General features: G+C 41.8%; 1 protein-coding gene across 1 annotated transcript; it reads left to right on the forward strand.

Moving 5' to 3' along the window:
* The first annotated feature begins 845 nt into the window (after positions 1-845).
* smg6 (SMG6 nonsense mediated mRNA decay factor) lies at positions 846-13,408 on the forward strand. Its single transcript, XM_054625932.1, has 19 exons — positions 846-936; positions 2,147-4,559; positions 4,695-4,887; positions 5,092-5,202; positions 5,392-5,498; positions 5,744-5,822; positions 6,002-6,112; positions 6,225-6,440; positions 7,545-7,606; positions 7,715-7,860; positions 8,559-8,672; positions 8,802-8,976; positions 9,241-9,460; positions 9,639-9,815; positions 9,986-10,144; positions 10,284-10,428; positions 10,637-10,899; positions 11,107-11,188; positions 11,309-13,408. Exons 1-19 carry the CDS (start codon positions 846-848, stop codon positions 11,437-11,439), a joined length of 4,995 nt encoding a protein of 1,664 aa, XP_054481907.1. The 3' UTR covers positions 11,440-13,408.
* The last annotated feature ends 1,998 nt before the right edge of the window (positions 13,409-15,406 follow it).

The raw sequence follows: 15,406 nt of genomic DNA on the forward strand, positions 1-15,406 counted from the left end.
GTTGTTGGGCCAATCCAAAGGGTTATTGAACAGTTGAGCTTATAAGTAAAATAAGTAAGCAATCCTGACATCTAGTGGCTATTATGTTGAATTGAGGGTGTGAATCAATGTAGGATATCTGTCTGTCTTTTTCTTTACATAATATGCAGACCTTTAAGCTCTCTTGCCCCTGGTATCATATTTAGGTCAAGGCCTATGTAAGAATTACATAACATTTTAAATTGGCACATGTGTTGTCGGATTGAAACAGAAAATGCGTATACTTATTATAGAATTAAATAATATCTAAATCATTTTGAGAATTAACTAGGAGTCTTTAACAAGGGGTGTTGCAATTAAAACAATTTACCCTGGTGAAAGATTGGGAAATCTTTGCATGTCTACATAGACACATTTGGTGGCAAGATGTAATCCCTATTTATAAATCTACTCTTTATAATACCGTGATTTATTTTAGAACAGGCAGCCTGTTTTTTATTTTTATTTTTTAAAGAAAACATTCAGATAAAATTGAATATTCATATTATAGTAGAGTAATCACAGGATAAGGATAACAAGAGCTTGACATAACACAAAACGCATATCAAAAGAACATATGTCTAATAACCTAAGGGGAAATGATGTTGATAGTCACAATAAAAAACAGATATACAGATATTAATAAAATTGACAAAATGGCTGAGAGAGAAAAAACTGATAAAACTTGAATACTGGACTTTTACTTAAATTGTCAAGGGCCCGTACTCCATTACCCGACTGCCTTCGCTGCTCTGTCTCCCGGTGAACGTGTTTGATCCAGCTGGGCCACCATACTTGTTGTGTTTGTTGTTTTAGTGAAAGCAAAGATGGCGAACGAGCTGGACAGAGTGCGAATCTCAGCTGCGGAACTCAGAGCTTCAGCGTCGAATTCAGTCGATATTACTGATTGTCAGAAAGGTGAGATGAAGTGAAGTAGATCAATGGAAGTAATACATTCGTGACAAAGTCGATAAATTCAAACAAAGGTGTATTTCAAGTTAGCTAAAAGTAGCCTACGGAGTTGCTAAGTTTGTAAGCAGCTAATGTTGTTAGCTCGCTAGCTAGCTATCCGCCTGCCCATTCTTCGGTCCCGCGCGGTCTGTTTTAAACGCCCCCTTCAGCCATAACGACACCAGATCATTTACGAGCGACTGCCTTCACGACTTATACTTGTGTGTAATATTCTTACTGTTCTTAATATTCACTTCATTTACTTTAAATCGACCAGTAGGACAAACGCGTGCGTAATATTTGAATGCAACGTTGAAAGGTGTTAAGACAGATATAAGATCGGCTCTTTAATCCTTATACGTCAGATATATAAGTGACGTCAGCCAGCATTAAGGGTTACCATTACAGCTTTGTTTTTCCCCTCAGAGAACAACAGGTTTATTTAAAACTCAATGTTAAATTTAGACAGCCGTGTTGTGTTTCCTGCGCTGTGAGAAGTGCCGTTAATGCAAGTTTATTTTCAGCTGCACACTTCCCACGTGTAACCTAAACTTACTTTTTCTAAATTCTACTCAGGGTGTGCTGTCTGACTTTTACTCTGAGATAGTTTCTGTTTGTAAAACATTGTGAACAGATTACTCTTTTCATGGTCAATGGGTGACGTTATTGTGTGAATATGCACACTATGAGTTTGTTTCCCTCCTCGGTTCTTATTTTGAACAAATACAATGTTGGCATCTCCAGTGGCTTGTTCCCAAACAGACAGAACCTTCAGTTGTTGATATTATGTTTATTTTTTCTTATTGTCAACAAATCCTACTAGAAAAACAAATAAATTGGACACACCATTGCACTGGGCCCTGTTTCTTTATTGCAATGAAACAGGGGCTGTAAGTTATTATAATTTATTTATATTCAGTACTTTTTAGATCACTAAATGTGTTTAAGTGAAAGCTGAAAATAGTCCCCAAAAATGCACTATTTTTATTTTATTAATTGTATTTGTGACCCATTTTTAAAGATTTATATCTTGGGGTCACAGAGGGGGAAGGGATGACAGATAGTACTAAGAGACAGTCTGAGGCATTTTTAAAGAAGAAGAGAAGAGTGAAAAAGGAAACCGTATTCTTTAACACTCATACTCAATCAATTTCCTGTCTGTGTTTTGTTTCTACAGAGGAGCAGGAGGAGCATCTAGTAAACAAGCAGCATAGGAAGTGTGAAGTAAAGCGCCCTGAACTGCAGCGCTACCAGCCAGTAGCTGGACATGGACGGTCTCACCGTGACAGTGAAGAGGGAGACACTGGTCAAAGTGATCCCCTGGCCGCTGATTCACAGGATCATGGTCAACCATCACAGAGAAAGAAAAGGGGAGACTTAGAGAGACATGGTTTCACAGATGATGGGGCAGGCACCAAAAAAAGGGAAGAAGACCGGATGAGAGGTGACGGCAGTAACACTCAGAACTGTAAAAAGGGCTCTCACTCACAGTCTAAATCAGAAGCAAATCTAGAGAAAGGCTTTGTTGAAAACGACAGAGAACACCAGGATGCTGCAGGAGCTGCTAAGCCAACACGGAAAGCCCGCAAACCAGACCGAGAATTGTATCAGCCTGGGAGTCGGAGGAGCACCCAGGGAAAGGACTCTGGTGTTGGAAAAGAGCAGGATATGCCTTCCCCCGGGCAAAATGAGCAGAAAACTGAGCCAGAATCCCAGTTGAGTACAGGGGGAAATGAGGACAACAAAAAAACATCCATACAGACGCAGGAAGGGAAAGCTAAAGAAGAAAAAGGTCTACTGGAAAGCATAAAATCGTCTAAATCCAATGAAACAAACAGAAAGCATGGAAGCCGAGATGTGGAAAAAAAACCATTACCTTCTGATGCTTCAGTGGAGAAAATTACTAGCAAAGTCGAACAACTCTGTGTGAAAGAACGGGGTAAAGCGGGATGTGAAGGCCAAGCCCTTGAAGAGTTAAGTTGCAGGAGAGGGGAAACAACTGATAAGGAAAGAAGAGACCAAGGGGGAGGAACAAAAGAGGAGGACGAAAGGGTAGAGAAAAAGAGGGAACGGGGAAACCGCAGGAGAAGAGGGGGGGATAAGGAAAAAGAGAGGAACCAGGATTCCAGAAGAAGAGAAGATGAAGCGGGTGGTGGAGGAAAGAGCAACCAGGGGAAAGCTGAGAAGGAAAGAGAGAGAGACAGGAGAGCACCAGAAGGAGACAGAGATAACAAAGCTGGTAAGACAGGAGACCCACAACAAAGCAAAGGACGAGAGAATCGCAGAGAAAGCAGAAGAGGAGACAACAACAACCAATCCAGAGACGCTGAGAAAGATTCCAAGACGGAAAGAAATTCAGACAGGGCTGTTGAAAGAGGCGATAGAAACAAATCCAATGCAAACATCACAACAGCAACCTCAAAGCGCTATTCCAAATCAGATATTCGGCGTTCACGGAATCGAACTTACAGCAGTAGCTCAGCTAGCAGTGTGACCAGCCTGGATGGTCCTCGACTAGTGATGGATGTGGAGCGTACAAAGTGTACCCGATTGCAGCCTATGCACAATAACAAAGAGGGGACGGCTAAAGGTGGAGAAGGACGACGGAGTCATTTACCAAGCTGGACAGCCAATGGGGAATCCTCTACAGAATCACCGGAAGGGAGTGAGATGAGTGACATAGCTGAAGATAGAAGGAGGAGAAGAGGTGCGGAAGAAGAACTAAGTGCAGAGAGGCGGAGGGAAGAAAGGAACAGACCGAGGGGAAACAAAGGTGGAGGTCGGGGAATCCTTAGGGTTTCTCTAGAAAAAACGTCTGGTATCGCGTCACAAAGCGGGATGTCACAACAACGCAAGCCAGCCTTGGTTCCTCGCGGCAGAGGTGGAGGTATCTTGGTTCTTCCAGCTCGCACAGACATTTCTTATTCACCTGAGGTTGGGCAAAGGCTTCTTTTTGGTGGAATGAGGGGAGGAGGAGCTGGCCGGAGTAGAGGAGGCAGAGGAGGAGTGAGACGACTCTGGGATCCCAATAACCCCGACCAAAAACCTGCTCTTACCAGCTCCCAGTCCTCACAGCACTTATCTCTCCAACAGCCTATATATCTTCAGACAGGGACTGGATATGGACAACTTCACTTTCTGGACACAGACGATGAGGTAGCAGGCAGTCCACCGGTCCCGCAGGGTGAGCACTTTCGAACCCAGCAGGCTGCTGCCATGGCCTACTACAAATTCCAAAACTCTGACAACCCCTATTGCTACCCCATGTCCACCAGCAACTCACATAGTCCTGGCACTACCACCAACCAGCGCTATCCGTATCCTTATCATATGGGGCCCTACCAAATCGCTGCCCCTAATGGTGTGTACCCAGGTCCTGGTGTGGGTCAGTTCTGTGGGAGTTACAGGGGAGCAGGGTATTCCCAGCCTGGTGCAGGAGGAAGTTTGACATTTGAAGAGGTGGAGCAACAAGCCAGAGGAGAGATGGGGAGGCTGCTGAGGGCTGCGGATACACAGGAGCTCCAGCTCAGTAACCTGCTGTCCAGGGACAGAGTGAGTGCTGATGGACTGGATCGCATGGCCCAGCTCAGGTGAGGACAGGGAGGGGGGAAATATGTTAGTGGCATTTTAACATTTGTGTGTGTGTGGTTGTGTTACTCTTTTGTCTTGCACTTGTTTTGCTGTCAGTTTCCTATACCTTCCTGTTATGCCCTCCTGTTCTCTAGAGCTGACCTTTTGGGGCTATATGAGCAGATCATCCTGACAGACATCGACTTCTCAGACTCTCAGAGCGTCGATCAGGCTTTGTGGAAGAATGTCTTTTACCAGGTCATAGAGCGCTTCCGGCAGCTACTTAAAGACCCCACATGTGACAACACCCCTCATATCAGAAACATGCTGCTTACGCTGCTTGATGAGGTAAGGAATGTGTGCTAAATTCAGATAGGGCAGGGTTTCACAAAATGAGGTGGTTACTGCAACTGGCATTGAACATCTGTGTGCCACACAGCCTGTAAAGTTTGTTTGTGTACATGCATACATTAAGGATGACAAAGTATGAAAAAAACAACCCATTTATATATATATAATAATTGTCTGGTGACCGTTGGTTGTGTTTTACAGGGGGCACTTTTCTTTGATGGGATGCTTCAGAAGCTGCAGACAGTGTACCAGTTTAAATTAGAGGATTACATGGACGGCATTGCTATCAGGGCTCGGCCATTACGGAAAACGGTACAGCAATACTCCTTTTAGTCTGTTTGGTTGTGTGTGCATCTATGTTCAAAGATTTATCAAATAATGCATGTTAAAACGATCCTAATATATTTCCCTGTATATCCCTAAATTGGGCCATTAAAATGCCCTAACCAAACATTGTATGTTGTGAATTGTCAAGTTTCTTTTGTGTTTTGTCTTTTTCAGGTGAAGTATGCTCTTATTAGTGCACAGCGTTGCATGATTTGTCTGGGAGATATAGCACGTTACCGGGAACAAGCCAGTGACTCGGCTAACTATGGCAAGGCTCGCAGGTAGGCTGTAATTCCATCATTCTCTTGGTATTTTGAAATTTCTTTACACACATTCAAGAGCACAGGATGTGTATTGGCATTGAACATTTGATTTCAACTGAGTCAGGAGGCTGGTCAGCAGTCAGCACTAGCCTTTTTGAAGTGGGGCAATTTCTACACCATTTTAATAACTCCCACACAACCTGCGTCTTCCACAAAATCTCTCTGACTTTATCTCCTAATTAAACATTTCCATTTTTCCGTAGCTGGTACCTGAAAGCCCAGCAGATTGCACCCAAAAATGGACGACCATATAACCAGCTGGCCCTGCTGGCTGTCTATACAGTAAGTGATGTGTAGTTTGATTTCGGGATGGTAGGTTGAGAGCTGTAAAAGCTCTTTGTAGGCATAATTGGAAAACTTGAATATGTAGCTTAATGTTTTTGTGACTGACTTTATTTTTCCTGGCATGTCCATGGGATAACTCCCTTCTCTTACTTGCTTTCCACTTTTCCCATTTACAGAAACGGAAGTTGGATGCTGTGTATTATTACATGCGCAGCTTGGCAGCTTCCAACCCCATCCTGACGGCAAAGGAAAGCCTGATGAGTCTTTTTGAAGAAGCTAAGCGCAAGGTCAGACATAAACTTCAGTCGTTTACTTGGGCCAAATAATGAACCATTTTTCTTGGACCAAGAACTTTAGGCAGCGGGAGTGCTTCTTGTTAACATACTTTGTTCTTTGTAGGCGGAGCAGCTTGAGCGAAGGAGGAGGCAGGAGCATGAAGGAGGCTCCAGGGGGCCGGCAGTAAAAGGAAGAGGAAGAGGGGAAGATGGAGCACGTGTGGAAATTTGGATTCGTACTAGTAGACAAGCGGCGACCCCATCCTCTCAGAGGGGAGGTAGTGAATCCAGCAGAGACTCTGAACAGGATGGAGAGCTGGGAAGTCTAAGCGCTAGTGATGTAAGATCCCTTTATTTTGCTCTCTCTCTCTCTCTCTCTCTCTCACTCTCTCTCTCTCTCTCATACACTCGTGCACATCCAGTCTCATGTCATATGCCTTTATATGTATGCACTCAAAGATAATGGTTTCTGGAAAATATATTTTTGATGTTGATGTTCTTTTTTAACACTAGTACCTGCAAAGTACTCTCACATGGTTTTATAGCATTGTCTCATTTTTTCCCTCTTTCATTTCATAACAGTTCCTATGTTAAATTTTTTTAACTCCCTCCTCACCCCCTCTTTAATTTGAGTTATTTGGCCCTTTTTTGGTTTGTTTAAATTTTTTCATGCAATGATTCACCATGTATTTTTTGATGGAATGGGCGGGCTTCTCAAGTGTTTATCTGGTGTAATTGGACAACCATCTATCCATCCATTTCTTTTCCGCTGCCTACTAGAATTTCCAGGGCAACTTAAATCAATGCCTCCTAAGTGACATGTGGCAAATATCATAGATAAATGAGACAAACCTTCTTCAGCAGGATCTAGGTCTTTCTGGCACTGCCTTCCTAGGTGTGTACCCCACTAATGGGAGTTGTCCGGCACCCAACCTTATCAGTTGGTTTAAGCAAAAAGGAAATCACTTGTTTCTTCAGAGAAATGTAGAATTCATGTTTATTTGATTCATTACACAGCAAATAATTTGTTGCTGTAAGGATTGTTTTTTGTTTTTTTCTTCTATTGAAAGATTATCGTTAATCCATACCACCATCTTGTTTTCTTTCCTGTACCAATTATTTTGGGCTTTTAAAAAGAGGACAAGTTTTTTGACATGCTTCTCTTTAGTATCCTGTTGGAAGAGGCATCTGTATGTGTATCCTCCTCTCTCTTTCCAGCTTCAGTACTCTTTCAGACCGTTTCCTCCCACCCCTATTGTGCAAATCCTCGGGTGCATTTAAATGGTGACATCCGCTCCAAACCTCTCCCTGTGCTTTGTCAGTGTCACTGGGTGAAGTCATGTGTTTTTTTTCTTGTCATGTGCTGCAGGGCTTTTAGCTAAATAAAGCTGCTTCCCAAAGATTAGTAATGCATTTTTTTTTCATCCTTCTCCTTTTTCTCCAGCTTAATAAGAGATTCATTCTGAATTTCCTGCATGCACATGGAAAGCTTTTCACTAAAGTGGGGTGAGTGATGAACTCATGTATTCCAGCTCTTAAATTCATAAACCGAGTGAGTCTGATGCCAGGTGTATCTGTTATTTCTTTCTGAATGTGTGTGTCTTGCCTACACAGCATGGAATCTTTCCCTGAAGTGGCGAGCCGTGTTCTGCAGGAGTTCAAGACGCTGCTCCAGCACGGCCCCTCCCTACTGGGCTTCAACCACATGCTGCAGATCATCTCCATCAACATGTTCACCATACACAATGCCCACAGCAGAGGTGATACTGAACATGCACTTATTATCATTAAACAACAAATATGCATGGCTGTTGAAGAACATAGACTTCATTTCATTTGGTGTTTTAAAATGTGACTCCATTCAAAAAAAACATGTTTGAACTTAAAGATCTTCAGCGGCCATTGCAGAGTTGATTATGCCTCTTTGACACACTTTTAATCTTCTCACATGCATTTATTTTTCCGACTTAAATTGTGCCTCTGGCTGCAGAGCAGTGGTCAGGAGGTACGCAGCATTTTATGTACTGGTAGTTCCCTTTGGTAGCAAAACATTCTTGTCTAAAACACTATAAGTGAGCAAACTCAGATGGAGGGGCCAGAGATGCACTCAGCTGTGTTATCACAGAGTCCGATTAAGAGTAGTGAGTGTGGAGTCAGCAGAGACGCAATGGCAGTATAAAACAGCAATAACCGGTGTTTTGAGAAAGTGTGAGTCACCACAACAACAAGAGGTCCTGAAGCATGCAGCTATAACTGGCCACCCAACATTTTAATTAGTTAGATGTGAGATTTGCCGTGGAAAGACACAGAGATGAACACTCACTCAGAGACACAAGCACACACGAGCGATAGCATGATTGTGGAGATATTAAAAATGATCACACAAGTCATTAGTAATTTTGATAGATACGGTGTTGAGGAAGCACTGTTTCAAATTATTGCTTTTTTTTTTTGTTAGGTGAAGAAGGAGAAGTGCGGTCCGTTTTACAGGATCAAAGCACGGCCCTGGGCCTCGGCATGTTCGCACTACTGGTGCAGCGCTGCACAGAGCTGCTCAGGGATACTCCTGCAGGTACGGACACAAAAAGTATCAGCCACATTTCTTTAAGTCGTTGCTCTACACTCGTATCTAATTCAGGTACACTGAAATGAAGGTGTATTAAGTGTTGTATTTTTTAAAAAGCCTCTTTCCCTCTTTTAGAACCAGTCCCCATGGCAGATGGAGAGGAGGAGGGTAAAAGGGAGGAGCTGGAGGGTATGGTGCGGGTCTCTGCCTTTCCATTGGACCTTAAAGAACTACTGCCGAGTATCAAGGTCTGGTCTGACTGGATGTTGGGGCAACCGGACCAGTGGAACCCACCACCCTGCAGCATAGAGTGAGCACTTTAAAACTACAGTAACAGATTTTTTTATTTTGGGCCACTTGAGGGCAGTTGACATATCAACGTGTTTTAAATTAGATTAAAAAACTTAGACCAAAAAAGCTGTATATATTGATGTTTTAGTCTCTTTAGATAACAAACATCGGTTATGCTCATAGCCTCTACTGGTATTTGTATAGAAACCACGCATAGTTTAGACAAAAGTTCATTAAAATACTTATTCCTCATCATCAGTTTTGACTTTTCCTCTCAATGAAGTTGCAGCCCTGATGTTTGGCAGTGCCTGGCTGACCTGTGTAACATGCTGGCACGTGTAGACCACGAGGAAGTGCCGCTGTACAAAGTCGACACAGAAGAAGTTGAGGGAGATGAGGAGTTGACTGTGCTGCAATTGAAGGAGGACCGGCTGCTTGCTGGCTTTGTCCCACTGCTCGCTGCACCACAGGAGCCTTGTTACACAGACAGACACACTGACATGGTGAGTGGAAAGTAAAGGTGTTTTTTATGTAACACTTCAGCCCTGGTTCATGCTTCTACTCCTGTGGAAAAAAAAACTGATTATTCTTCCGTCACCTTCAACGTGGAAGATTTGACCCACACCAATAATTGTCCTCTTCCAGTTCTCATGCACATAAACCTCCATTCTCTTTCCTTAGGCAATAGCAGCAGATTGTAAGAGAGTGACGGTGCTGAAGTACTTCCTGGAGGCTTTGTGTGGACAGGAGGAGCCTCTGTTGGCCTTCAAGGGAGGCAAATACATATCTGTGGCAACTTCTCCAACTAACAACTCAATGGATACAAGGAGCAGGCAGGATTCTTTAACAGAGAAAGAGGTGACTGACTTTCTCCTACTTTTCCTCTTCATTAAGCTCCCTTTCAAAATTTGACATCCACAAAATTGTGTAAATTAAATCTTCATTGCAGTTCAGCAGAGTCTGTTGAAAATGATCAAAACCAAAATTGCTGAAAATGTGCCTTACCCTTATCTGTGTCTTTTTGGCAGGCTGATGATGTCATAGTCGAGGCGGAGTCGTCTCTCTCCGCATCAGAAGGAGAGGATGAGGCGGGAGACAGTGAGAACGACATAAGACAGCTGAAGGCGCGACGCCACGTCCTCACAAACAAACTGGCACAGCAACAGAAGCGCAGGGATAAAATACAGGTAAAACAGATGTAAACATTCATAACAAAACATATTCAAATATGAAAATCAATCGTGATGGGTATTCGTTTTTATGTCTGAAATTTTACAGGTTGAGTAAATAATCATCTTGACATCAAATTTAACACTTGTGTTCCAGGCGGTGCTGCAGACAGGCGGGCAGTTGGAGCTGGAAGTGAGGCCTCTCTTTTTGGTTCCAGATACCAATGGATTCATTGATCACTTGGGGGGGTTGAAGAGACTCCTTCAGTGTGGAACATACATAATAGTTGTGCCACTCATCGGTAAGACAGAAACGAAAAGAGGAAATAAATGAATGGATGACTACACTCTCTAGTTAGCGGGATAAATAAGGTTTAAATTGCGGTGTAGTGACATTTCTATGGTCATTAGATTGCCCCGTTTGTCTGATGTTAAGTGTAGAAAAGGGACATCTTTGTTTATGTATACTTATTACTTTACTTATGGTGCGATGTGTGTTCTCTCTCACAGTGATTACAGAGTTGGATGGCTTGGCTAAAGGCCAGGACAACTTTGGTGGAGGAGTGGGGTCAGGAGGACGGAGCACTGGCGGTCGTGGCAACTATAATGTGAGTGCGGCCCATGTGCGGGCCGTGCAGGAGAAGGCCCGGCTGGCAGTTTCTTTCCTGGAGAAAGGATTCGAAGCCAGGGAGCCGTACCTCCGAGCCCTGACTAGCAGAGGAAATCAGCTTGAATCTATTGCCTTCCGCAGTGAAGACACCTCTGGACAGAAGGTGAGAGCCCAAATAAGTATAGCTCAAAATGTTTGTTTTGTATTATTTAGTCTTATTATATTTTGGTGATTTGGTTTTAGATTTTGCAATGACATGAGGCTTTTTCTTTTGCTGGGAAGCAGTGGTTGACTTCTGATTTGAATATTACTACTTACATCAAATGTTTGTACTGTTTTTCTGTAACTTAAGTTTTCTGTTTTTCATCAGGGTACCAATGATGATGTGATTCTGTCCTGCTGCCTCCACTACTGCAAAGACAAGGCAAAAGATTTCATGCCTGATCAGAGAAGTATGTAACATTTCCTGTCATTCATTCAGTGCAGAGATTTCCTTTCACACATGCAAACCTGTAATCTGGTGTGACTAGAGTTTATCTCTTACTACTCTGGCTTATCTCCCCCACACACAGATGGGACAGTGAGGCTGCAGAGGGAGGTGGTTCTCCTTACCGATGACCGTAACCTGCGCGTCAAAGCTTTGACACGCAACGTCCCAGTGCGAGACATCCCCGCTTTCCTCAGCTGGGCCAAAGTGGGCTGAACCAGGCTAAGCTGGAATCAAATGAACCCAACTGCTGAAGCCTGCTTGCCACTCAGCCACGAGAGAAGACACACTTAAGCAGAGAAAGAAGAAGGGGTGATAACAAGAGAGAGGAAATGATAAAGAGAGCGTAGAAACACTTCATATGAAATACAAGCAATGAGAGAGTGGTGGTTTCAATGAGCCTTTCACCCTTGTGATGAAGTGTGCGTGTGTGTATGTATGTGTTAAGATCAGTGGGCTTCCCCAGAAAGAAGCAGGGAGACTTGACAAGTCTCAGGACGGCTGGACTGGAAGGGAGGAAAGAGGTAAAAAATGGAGTAGATGGATTTGTAAGATGTCTGGTCCAGCCTTGAGTATCTGCGCCTAGTTGGTGAGTGTGTGTACTCCGCAAGCAGTGTTAAAATTTGAGGCTGATGGTAGAATGAGACAGAGAGGAGTGTTTATGGTCATTTAATTGATTAAAGACAACCGTAATGAAGGCCATAACTGGCACTTCCGCACTTCTCATAGGGCCCAGTTGCATAGACGGCTTTGGCCTCTACAGCGGAGCTGAGATAAAGGTAGGAGGAGAGAAGCACAGCTGGAGGATCTTTGTCAGTAAAGAAAAAAGTGGCTGATTGTAGTGAGGGTTCATTGAGCCCTTGTGCAACTTCAGCACCTCCAAGTAATCAGTTTCAGGTATGATATTTCCTGGAAACTCGGGAACTGCTTAATGCCTGTTTGGTAACTTGGGTTGGTCCTCCAGCTTGATGCTAATATTAAGTCCGGATACTGTCAGGACATATTTTGATAAAGTCAACCACAACAAAAAAACATTGATTCAAACTTACTCTTTTCTTTCTCATTTGTAAAAAGTTTTGTTTCCTTTTTCGTGGCCATTTCTCCATTTTGTTGACTCTGATAATAAGCATTGGCAAACATTTCTCAAAATCAGAACCAGCATTTTATCAACAGTTCTTTTCACAAATCTGGGTACGAATGTATATGTGAATAATTATTTGTTTCTGTTTTTGAGCAGCACAACAGATGCATGATATTTGATTTATCAAGACTACTCTGTTGGTTTGTAGTGAGTTTTCAGTTGCAGAATTAAAAGCTACATTGACTATCTTTATGGGATTTAGCCCTTTGAACGAAATTCCACCCATTAACATTTAAAAGAAAACAAAACAATATAAAATTAAAAGTTGCAAATGCTGTTTGACCCAGGTCTGATTTAGACAGCCATGAGGTTAGAAGAGGGCTTGGTCTCTGAAATTGAATTGCAGATGTTATTATCAAGTACAATCTGTGTCTATTTTTCTTTATTTTCTGTTCATCTTTACACTCAGTCTTTAACTGCTTTTCAGTTCCTAATCACCAATACGTTTTCCTCGTCAGTGTGTGATTTTCCTTAACTTTTTTCAAGGTAACGTACACACTTTTATTTTGTCAAAATAAGATAAATTAGTGATGCCACCACAAATTACAGCATAAAACATTTCCATCAAGTTCAAGCAACACTTCACCCATACGCTGTAAACAAACATTCACATCACAATGGTAATAATTGTTTGTTTGCTTGCTCTGCATTGGTAGAGATGCTGACTTATAGTGCATGTTTCTGTGTGTGAGAAGGTGTCTTGACGCTCAAAAAAAACATGTAATCTGCACCTATGTGCTATTGTTATGTTGTATCTTACAAAACTGATTCACTCATCACAGTTTGATCGTATGGATTGAATAATACTGTATGTAGAAGTGGCAACCTTGCTTTGTATTTGTCCTGTACCTTTTCAGCTAGAATTTCCATCAGCAGTTGATGTTTAAGTATTTGTCATTCAAGTTAATTCGTTCTTTTCAGACCCTCTTTTCTGATGCTACTGTAGTGTGTAGCAATCTACTGTGTTAAGTGGCTCTGCTGCAGTGTTTAAGTGTTTAACACATTAATTACATATTCATCCTCAATCATTAAAAACGTTTTCAAGGCATGTTTTTTGTGAAATGTTTGGAAGAAATGGGCCTTTTTCAAAGCAGACATTTTGACTTGTCTTGACAGGAAAGGAACGGGTGTTAGGAATAACACTAAAGATGCCTTGTTAGTAAGCCGCTAAATGGAATTCAGCCATCATTCATTTATAGCATTTACACCTGTACGTTTCCTTCTGTGACCTGTCAAATGCCTGCTGTAGAGAAAACCTATAGTTGTGCTGCAAACAAAAAGGTATTCTTAGTATTCACATTCACTTTATCTTATAATAGAAACAGATGATCAAAACTTACCATTTTCTTTACTTTTTGGAATCACTGGATTTGTGAAGGTCTTGCTATTTATATTTGGATTTGATGAAAATTAAGATTACAACCAAAAACTATGGACAGAGTTGAAATACTTGTTAAAAATTATTTTTCTGAATACTGAGATACATTTAGTACATGCAAAATGTTGACACAATAAAATGTAAAAGAATCCATTAATAAACCAGAATATTCAAAATGATTAGAAGAAATAACAAAATGCATACTCTGCAGAAAGATATATATATATATAAATCATGGTACATGTATGCCCTCATGTGGTAGAAGAAGAAGGTGACACTGGTGGGAGTGATGGAACCAGGGAGCCAGTTTTGGGTATAGCACTTAAAAACATTGAATATCTTGATAAACGGATCAAAGTTCAGGTTACAGACATCTGTGGATAAAAAAGTTTAATGACCATAATTATTTTATAGACTGAAATACTGAACTGCGGTTGGTTTAGTCCTGATATCTATTCTTAGGGCTGATAAATGGTAACATTTTAAACAACCACGATTTAACTCGCTCTTCTATAACAAGCAGTTACTTGTGAACGTGCATCCTCAGAGAGCATTAGTGAGAGAGATGCTTCTTCAGCATGTAACATCTGCAAACACAAAATGAAGCAAAATAAAGCACAAAATGTTCAGTTCTAGTTTGAATAAACATGGTTATACTCTGGGGTTCATGTTTGTACAGTATATGTACGTACACACGAGTGTGTATCAGGGGCAGAAAGTTCTACAGCCTGTCCATCCATATCATTTGCTTCAGTGTACTTCTGTGCCTGGATACAGACCACACAGACAGGACCCAATTCCCATCATCATGACAACAGGGCTGCCAAGCAACCAATCAAAGCCCTCTGAGCCCCATTCTGTGAGCTGATTGGTTTCCCAGCCTGCAGTCTGTTGTGGAATGCCCATCTTTAACCTCTTTGCTGCCATGCACATTGCATATATCCTATCTTTTCTGCATGCAGATTACAGCTACACGTGTAATCCTTTGAGATGTGGTGTCACGTCTATGCTGACATGATATGTTGTTTTTCATGATAGAACTAGAACATCTTAGAAATGTATTTCTGTAAATATAGAATAAACAGGGGCTTCAGCTACACAAATGTATGAGTCCCTGATGTAATCATAACATGATGTAAAACTAACAATGCCTGAAATGGAAACATCTGTAGCATACCAATGGATTTGGTCAATTGCCAAACTGTTGGGGACTGGGATGTTGAGCCCCCCAGAAATGATGTATGGCATAATCTGGCATATTTCCATTTAACTGTATACTTGATATTATATAACCGTGTGGACTGTAAGATACTGTACACCACACGATTGTATAGGCTTCAAAGAGTACAAGCTGACAGGTCCATCAGATGATCAAATCATAGTATTGTAATTAAATGTCAATACAAAATAAGACTGTATTGTTTTGACCCCACTTTTACTAGTACAAATGTATGGTGTTCTGATGCATAACCCACTGTTCTCATCATACCAGGGTCAAGGACTGATGAACTGCAAAGTGTTGTCCCTGGATAACATCTTGAGAGTATCTGTCATTGTTTCTAGGATAGATACAATAGCTTTTTAACATTAGTTAAATGGGAGGCTATTTATAGGAGACACCAGATTAAGACTGAAACTGTTAGTCAGGTAAGGAGCTCAGTGAC

This window comes from Anoplopoma fimbria, chromosome 24 (assembly GCF_027596085.1).
Source record: "Anoplopoma fimbria isolate UVic2021 breed Golden Eagle Sablefish chromosome 24, Afim_UVic_2022, whole genome shotgun sequence".
Classification (NCBI taxonomy): domain Eukaryota; kingdom Metazoa; phylum Chordata; class Actinopteri; order Perciformes; family Anoplopomatidae; genus Anoplopoma; species Anoplopoma fimbria.

What these genes read in the sequence shown, in the direction of transcription:
- smg6 (XM_054625932.1), top strand. Translation starts at nt 846, where the DNA reads ATGGCGAACGAGCTGGACAGAGTGCGAATCTCAGCTGCGGAACTCAGA. An exon ending in CTCGGCCATTACGGAAAACG is followed by an intron (nt 5,203 to 5,391) that starts GTACAGCAATAC and finishes TGTCTTTTTCAG; the next exon opens with GTGAAGTATGCTCTTATTAG. An exon ending in GCTCAGGGATACTCCTGCAG is followed by an intron (nt 8,673 to 8,801) that starts GTACGGACACAA and finishes TCCCTCTTTTAG; the next exon opens with AACCAGTCCCCATGGCAGAT.